The sequence below is a fragment of the Diplotaxodon limnothrissa genome, linkage group LG5 (genome assembly GCF_057381915.1).
Source record: "Diplotaxodon limnothrissa isolate DT_005_m linkage group LG5, D_limnothrissa_male_GT1.1, whole genome shotgun sequence".
In the NCBI taxonomy this organism is placed as follows: domain Eukaryota; kingdom Metazoa; phylum Chordata; class Actinopteri; order Cichliformes; family Cichlidae; genus Diplotaxodon; species Diplotaxodon limnothrissa.
In genome coordinates this window covers 12,139,124-12,147,564 of record NC_140600.1, presented here as the reverse complement: position 1 = coordinate 12,147,564, position 8,441 = coordinate 12,139,124, and the positions used below count along the sequence as shown (strand labels likewise).

General features: G+C 40.9%; 1 protein-coding gene across 1 annotated transcript; it reads left to right on the top strand.

The window, feature by feature from the left end:
• The first annotated feature begins 3,458 nt into the window (after nucleotides 1–3,458).
• Nucleotides 3,459–7,869, top strand: LOC146631674 (protein transport protein Sec61 subunit alpha-like 1). Its single transcript, XM_085353855.1, has 12 exons — nucleotides 3,459–3,566; nucleotides 4,396–4,463; nucleotides 4,600–4,665; nucleotides 4,761–4,839; nucleotides 5,012–5,143; nucleotides 5,304–5,413; nucleotides 5,530–5,683; nucleotides 5,779–5,939; nucleotides 6,021–6,218; nucleotides 6,344–6,535; nucleotides 6,628–6,704; nucleotides 6,796–7,869. The coding sequence occupies exons 1-12, from the start codon at nucleotides 3,560–3,562 to the stop codon at nucleotides 6,980–6,982; spliced, it is 1,431 nt and encodes a 476-aa protein (XP_085209981.1). The 5' UTR covers nucleotides 3,459–3,559; the 3' UTR covers nucleotides 6,983–7,869.
• The last annotated feature ends 572 nt before the right edge of the window (nucleotides 7,870–8,441 follow it).

The window sequence follows — 8,441 nt, the reverse complement described above, 5'->3', positions numbered from 1 at the left end:
GTATTCTGAGGTAGAGCGTGAGCCAAGGTGAATCCAGCAACTGCAGCACAAGAAAGTCTTGCTAGCAAGCTAAAACGCAGCAAGAACTTGAAGCATAAGGCCTGTTAACAACATGGGTTGATGACGAACTGGCAGTGAATGAACATCAACGTGTGGCTTAAATCCCTCTGGCTTGATTGCCTGCAATAGGCTCCAGGTGTGCAGGAGCTGGAGGAGTTGGCCCTGCCCAGGGGCGGATCCCAGGTAAGTTCAGGAGCCTTATGGAAATTCCTGCCACCCACCACAGACCATGACACCCAGAGCCTGGGCCTTAACATTACTGAAACAGTGTGAGGTCATCTTAATAGAGAACAGAGCAAAAATCAGCCAACATCTAAAGAAGAGCTTTGAGTGTTTTCCAAGGACCGTGGAGAACTATTACTACTTAGAGAAATGACCAAGAGAGTTCAAGCTGTGTTGAAGAATAAATGTGGTCGTTCCAAACATTGGACTGTACAAATTCACATTTCACTGCACCTCACATTCCTCTAGCAAAATATGAAGACACGAGGAGTGACTCAAGACTTTTGCACAATACTGTAAGCACCATTTTAATTATTGTTAGCAAAAGAAATGCCAGAAAATGTTTATTTTTGTATTTTTATTCTTTTCATTGAAAGAAATTGATTACATTTTTTATGCCTTACAGCAAAAGCAAGTTTCACTTCCAAGTTTCATTTAAAATGTTTTTAAATGAAACAAAATTAGGAAAGCAGTGGTAGTTTATCCATTGCGTTATCTTAGGTTTTCCTAAAATGATCTAATATCCCTATACTTTTAATAGGCCTGTCTATATGATAAAAGTCCTGTGCATCATGAGGTGTATTGCATTTTAGGCCACCAAAATAATTTTGTTACCAAAGAACAGTCTTGATTCCAAATTTTTCTTTTTGCCACAAAAAAGTGCAGCAAAGTCTTTTTTGGTTTCATTAGAAATAATTATCATACATCTCAGCTTGAACTCATATTTATCTGTTTTATAAAGTTTAATCACTTGTAATTTGTTTGACTACACTGACAGGCTTTAATATTTACTTTATAGTTATTTCTGTTACAGAATTTAAAAAGTCAGTTAATGTGAAATTTGTGAGGTCTCATTTGTAAGCATTAAAACATAGTTCAACAAGGCACTGTTTGCCCTTCTGGGAGCTTTTTGCTTTTAGCCAAAGAGGAAATCTCGTCAGATTTACATTCACCAACTCCTGGGTCCAGCCCAGAGGATAGGTTTGACTTTGAGCACCTGAGCCTCTGGCAAGATGCAAATTTAAAATGCAAAACAGTGGGAAGAGTCTCTCTGCTGTGGCTTGAGGTTTCATGTAATACATAATTGAAGGCTGCAGACAGCCACCGTATCCTCCATGGAAGTGCACATTTACTGACTGACATTATAGTTTCATTTGCTTGAAATTTTCCTATTGCGTCTTTAGACTGCTGTTTTCCATGAATTTTTGATTCAGTTGTTTTCTATAGGAAAAAACCCCATGTAATACAAAAAATATATGCACACATACTTGTAATAACTTGTATTTAGTTTCCACATGACTGGCAGGAAAAAATTTAATTTGGATTTTAATAGAATTCAAAGTAGTGGGAAAACCAGAGACTGGTGGGAGGCTGTGTGGAATTTGCTTGTCCTCACCTCACTGTTAGCTCACAGCTCTGCGGTCATTATGTAACCACATGAACAAATATCTCTTTATCTTAGGGCAGATGAGCAGGCTCCCAGCCACCCTCCACTGTGTGTGTGTGTGTGTGTGTGTGTGTGTGTGTGTGTGTATATTTCCTGCTGAAAAACAAATCAAGTTATTGTTTATAGCAGGTCCACAGAGTCTGACTGATCAGACGGACAGCCGGCTGAAAGATTCAGTTGACATTGTGCTGTTATTTGAATCTACAGGTCAGTGCTCGTCACCATTAAATACCAATGAAGACTTCACAAAGTATAACAAAGTGATGACATTCGCACAGAAATTCAGCCCTAAATCAATGGATTTATGTGTAGAGGTTGTTTAATTACTCAATCAACAGTGAATTTTAAAAAAATCATGAAACACACACACACACACACACTTTACATCAAGGCTATAGCAACACTGAGCTCTAGTGGTGAGAACTGATATTTTAAAGCAGGGATGTCAAACACAAGCCCCTAGGAAATGACGGAAATGTTCATGATTCTCGTGATCGATGGAAATTTAGGTTCAGGCAATATACAACCAGAACTTTTTCTATAATTATACACATCATGTGGAAAAAACAGAGACTGCTGAAAATGCCATTCTTTTTCTTACATTGAGATACATCTGGGACTTAATGTGTAGTTGCAGATCTTTACACTGACAGAAAGCGGAGTTTCCCTTGTCGTCCACTTAAGAACAAACTGGTCTGTATGATGTAGAAATTAATTAGCTCTCAGTTCACTGCTGATATCTTTCCTCCTTGCCATTGTGTTAACACACACCTGAATGATCCAGTGCAGGATACTGCCAAACCCCTACATTTATAGATGTTCTCACATTTGTTGTTCAAATAATTATTAAATGATAATCAGATTAGTCAGCTGATTTGATTGTTAATCGCTGGCTGCTACTTACCTTCTATTCCTAGCACTAAGCAGTAAGAGTGCAGTTAGTTTGTCACACACTGTTTCTGAACTTTAGATTCATTTTTACAAAATGACTAATGAAATGGCATAAGATGCAATGTTTTGTTGTTTGTCTGAGACTGAGTTTATTTAACGCCTGCCAAGGACCAACCAGGTGATGATTTTACTGTGTCAATTATTATGCATAAAAGCTTAAAACTGAAGCAATGTGTACTTTTTTGAAATCTAATTATACTGAAGAATAGGGAAAGTGGGGCCATACCAAATCTACCAGGAGAACATCTTCTTAAATATCTTCTCAAATACCTAAGCTGGGCAACACTGGGGTGGGGCTATTTGGGGGTCTGTGTGCTTCTAGAAGTTCAGGGTAACCAGGAGGATTTATTTCTGTAATTATGAGGCATCGATATAAGAGGTAAATACAAATATGTTTTTAATGCCGTCAGCACTGAAACACACGTCGAGCACTACTGATAGTAAAACTTATGTGGAAACTACATTTATTGGTGGAAACCAATGAGGGCAGCAAAGCACCTTTCAGCTTGTCGTCTTCTCAACCGAAGAAGGAAATGACGCTCGCTGGAGGTTGGGGCGCCCCCTGTAGGGTAGGAGGACTTTGTGATATAGCTGCTAGAATATAAATGTTAAAAAATTAAAATCACGCATTTTCCGAGTTAATATTGTTGGTTTATCAGCTCTGGCAACGTGTCTTCACAGACCGAGCTGTGGACGGCCTGCAGCGGGCTTCGTGTCGGCTCTGCTGGGCTCGGAGCAGTGACGTGGGGTAGCGGCTTGTCTGGTGACGTGTCTCTACGGCTCGCTCTTTTCTCACGGAGCGGCTGATGGAGCCACACTGAAATTGCACAGCACTCAAACGGATACCAGTAACACGGCAGGAGTCGGACTAAGGACACCATGGGAAGTACGTGTTATGTTTTCTTGTGTATATGCTTGTTTTTGGTGCCCTAAAATACCTGCTATATTTTTCCTTTTTAAAATCTCGAACATTAAAGGGCACTCGGCGCTCGTCGGAGAAGCTAATTGGCTAACCTTGGCCAGGTTATGTGGCACTTGGAGCTAGCTCATAACGGGAGAAGGTTCACAGCCTAGTTATTTTTCGATTGGATTAAGTACCATTGTAGTGATTTATATCACGCTGGGATGCCTCTTGTGTGTCTCTTTGAGCTGTGTGTCAACTCTTCATCTTAGAAAATGATGGATAACTTGTTCTGTGATTGAACGCCAGTTAGCATCACGCTAAATGAACTAACCATGTACAGCACAGAGGTCTTTACTTTCCCTTCACTTTTATAATGTAACTGGCTTTTAAGTCCAGTTTGACTTTCTGTGCGGCTGGGGAGCAAAAAAAAGAAAGAAAGAACCGAAGCGTGTGTGAAATCACTTTCTGTCATAGTCAGTTTCATTGATTAATAGATCGGATCAAGGTGACAAAACATTAGGCAGCTCCACCGTAAGCGGTCTAAAAGTGAGCACACACCTAATATTAGTAACTCCCAGCTGTGCTTACCTTTCTACATCCTCGTTGTTGCATTTTAGCGTTATGACGAGACTGGCTTGTTTGGTTTTGCTGCCAGCTGTTTAGCTGCTGGTTAGTGATGACGTAGCATCAAAGTAGATCTGGCTAAAGAGGAACAAAAGCTCAGATGTTGTCGATACTCATTGTAGAGCTGCTTGATGTGTTGTTTGGTGTAAATGCATATACATTTCTTAACTCGTCATTCTCTTTTTAGTCAAATTTTTGGAGGTCATCAAGCCGTTCTGTGCAGTCCTGCCAGAAATCCAGAAACCAGAAAGAAAGGTAAGCTTTGAGCTTTAGTTTAGTACATTAGTAAACAGTGGTGATGATTTACACCATGAATGAATGCGAACAACAGCTTATCATCTCCTCTGTTTTTCCTCTTTTTTTAATTTTTTTTTTTTTTTAAACCTTGCAGATTCAGTTTAGAGAAAAAGTACTATGGACCGCCATCACATTATTCATCTTTTTGGTGTGCTGCCAGGTTGGTATCTGTCAGTGACAGTCTTCCTACTGGTTGTGCTTTTGGTCATAGTGCTTTGTTGCATAATTTTTTTCTCTTTTTTTTTGTTCTTGCAGATCCCACTCTTTGGCATCATGTCATCAGATTCAGCAGATCCCTTCTACTGGATGAGAGTAATCCTGGCCTCCAACCGAGGTGTTTACTTATATTTAATTGGTTTCAAAAGAACTTTGCATTTTGCGTTCTTTGCCAAGGAGAAATAATCTAATCCCACTGTCTTGTCATGCAGGACGTAATCTTTTATCACGTGTCGTAAGTCAAAGGTCAAAAGTTGTTTTGTGTTTGTGACGCTGACTGTGTTCTTCAGGTACTCTGATGGAGCTGGGTATCTCACCCATTGTCACCTCAGGCCTCATTATGCAGCTGCTGGCTGGTGCCAAGATCATTGAGGTGGGAGACACTCCTAAGGACAGAGCCCTCTTCAACGGAGCTCAGAAATGTAGGTGTTATTATTACTCATCAGACAGTTGCTATTTTCAGAAGCTGTCACGTACCTTTTTGAAGCTTTAAAGATGTCTTTGATACTCTGATGCTTGCACTTTCATAACAGCTCTCATTTCAGTTGTGCCTGTTTCACATTTTTTGATGTACTTTTGCAGTGTTTGGAATGATCATCACCATTGGACAGGCTATTGTGTATGTCATGACTGGCATGTATGGAGATCCTTCAGAGATGGGTGCTGGGATATGCTTGCTCATCATCATCCAGGTTAATATAAATTACAACTGCTAACACCATATGAAAAAAATGATTTAAACTTTTTAACCTACCTACAAAATGAGCATTTGTCAAGAAGAGCGTTAAACTCCTGCCTTTGTCTCCAGCTCTTTGTTGCAGGTCTGATTGTCTTACTACTGGACGAGCTGCTGCAGAAGGGTTATGGCCTGGGATCTGGTATTTCTCTCTTCATTGCAACCAATATCTGTGAGACCATCGTCTGGAAGGCCTTCAGCCCCACGACTGTCAACACTGGCAGAGGTATTGGCACTAAGAAACAAAAGGCTTTAAAGCTGAGTGATTGCAGAGCGAGGTGTATCTATATTACACTCACTTAATCTGTGGGTCTTTCCCAGGTACTGAGTTTGAGGGAGCCATCATCGCTCTTTTCCATCTGCTGGCCACCCGTACAGACAAAGTGCGTGCTCTAAGAGAAGCCTTCTACAGGCAGAACCTGCCCAACCTCATGAACCTCATCGCCACTGTCTTTGTGTTTGCAGTGGTCATATACTTCCAGGTGACTTACTGTTTATCTCACCTGATTTTTATTCGACTCTGAGGAATATGCATTGTATTAAATCAAATGTTTCTTCATCAGGGCTTCAGGGTTGACCTGCCCATCAAGTCAGCACGCTACCGTGGCCAATACAACACCTACCCCATTAAATTGTTCTACACCTCCAACATCCCCATCATCCTCCAGTCTGCCCTGGTCTCCAATCTGTATGTGATTTCTCAGATGCTCTCAACACGTTTCAGTGGCAACTTCCTGGTCAACCTCCTGGGAACCTGGTCTGTAAGTACATTTAGTCCAAGTCATGGCAGCATAGATATGAAGCAGGCGACTTAAATGTTGCTTTATTAAGAGGAGCCATGGCTCATCTCCACCCTATTCAGTACAAATACAATATTTGTGTTTAGGACACTTCGAGTGGAGGACCAGCTCGTGCCTACCCAGTGGGCGGTCTGTGCTACTACCTTTCTCCACCTGAATCATTTGGTTCGGTTCTAGACGACCCCGTTCACGCCGTCATCTACATTGTGTTCATGCTCGGCTCCTGTGCCTTCTTCTCCAAGACCTGGATCGAGGTCTCAGGATCCTCTGCCAAAGATGTAAGTGTGTCTTCGTGCAAACATGTAGGGTTTTCATTATGTCAGAGTCATGTATTAAATATGTCCACCAATTTTTATTTTGTGCATCTCAGGTGGCGAAGCAGCTCAAGGAGCAGCAGATGGTAATGAGAGGACACAGAGAGACCTCCATGGTGCACGAACTTAACAGGTACACACAAAAAAAGACTTGGAAATGTGCTCTTAGGTTTAATGTTTGCAGAATATTTAAGTCTTTATTTCTGTCCAATTTCTATCTGCAGGTACATCCCCACAGCTGCTGCATTTGGTGGGCTCTGTATAGGAGGGCTCTCAGTCATGGCAGACTTCCTGGGTGCCATCGGCTCAGGTACAGGAATCCTGCTGGCTGTGACCATCATCTACCAGTACTTCGAGATCTTCGTGAAGGAGCAGAGTGAAGTTGGCAGCATGTCAGCGCTGCTCTTCTAGAAAACACTAATTTTTTTTTTTTTGCGACAGACACAAAAGAATCCACCCCTATCAATGTTTTTTTTTTATTTTTTATGTTGCAATATGTACAATCAGTCTGTTTTGCAGCTGGAAGGCGTCAATTTTATGCCATCGTCTTTGCGCTCCACCACACTGCTCCTGCATTTCAATGCTGAGAAAACTTTTGGCTACGTCCAGGGTTGAGCATGGTATTGTGTGTCTTTATTTCCTTTTTTTTTTTTTTTTTTGTCCCAGTAGCAGTTACCCATCTCTCTGCAGGCTGCCTGAATCCCCACTGACTGTCTTATCAGCTAAAGAAGACCTTAAAAAAAGTTTGAGGTGCTGTCTTTGAATGACCTCAGGCATTGATCATTGCAGCATGTTCAAGGAACACTAACACAGCATGTTGATGCTTATTTCAAGCTGAAAGCACTGCCTGGATATATCAGGGGGAACTGAAAGAAAGCCACCTTGTTCATCACCTAGCAATCATTTTGAGGTTTCTGGGAGCCTATAGTAGGATATGGAAAGTACAGATAAGATATGTTTGTACTCCTGATAAGGTTTCTGGTAATCTCATACAGTTTACCTTTGCTTTGATTTTAAATCTCATGGACTATGTTTATATTCACTCTGGTCTGATGTAAGGCGCAGTGGTTGTCCTCTTGTCTCTGGGTCCTCAAAGGAAAGTGTTTGTCTGTGTTGTCATGCTCTTTTTATTCCCAGACTGAATCGCTGCACAAAACTGCCGAGATGGTCGGGATGAGGGTGGGTTTGATAGGGATGGAAAAAGGGGTCTCATTTTTGTTTTTACTTTATGTAACAGACATAATTGTGTTATTAAAAAAACAGGATTTGTTTTCCAATACACTTGGAAATTGTTTTGATTTTTGTTGTTGTTGTTGTTGTTTTTATTTACAGTAGCAACTATTCTTGCCACATGTTATTGATACAGCAACCAACACGTAGATAATGAGTTACTATTTAGTTAAAAGTTTATATCTAGAGTAGGGCATTATTGGGTGCTGTAACTGTGACTTCCTGTAGAGGTCACTGTCGTTTGAGATACCTGCTCCACACTTGAGTTAAACTGGCAATGTGGCTAACTTAGAGAGAGAGCCACACACTGTTGTATGCACACCCACAGCCAATCTCGAGTTAACAGTTACCCTAACAAGCGTGTTTGTGGACTGTGGGAGGAAAGTAAAACCCACAGAGGTGCGGGGAGTCCTCAGCTGAACACATACTTTAAACCCTCTGGGCTTGTTCAAAATCACCCTTTCAGCTTGTTCGTAGCCAAAAGTGGCCACCAAAAGATTAGGTCTGTAATTTTTATTATTTTATGGGGGTTTTTTTGCCATTTTTTCTGCATAAAGCTTTTAACTAACTTCAGTTCTTTTCATAAATATAAAAGAATTTTTAATTTTTAAATTTAAATAACCCTTTAAACACCAGTTTG

Coding starts and splice junctions, on each gene's coding strand:
- LOC146631674 (XM_085353855.1), top strand. Junction 5,144..5,303: donor CTTCAACGGAGCTCAGAAAT/GTAGGTGTTATT, acceptor GTACTTTTGCAG/TGTTTGGAATGATCATCACC. Junction 5,414..5,529: donor GCTTGCTCATCATCATCCAG/GTTAATATAAAT, acceptor CTTTGTCTCCAG/CTCTTTGTTGCAGGTCTGAT.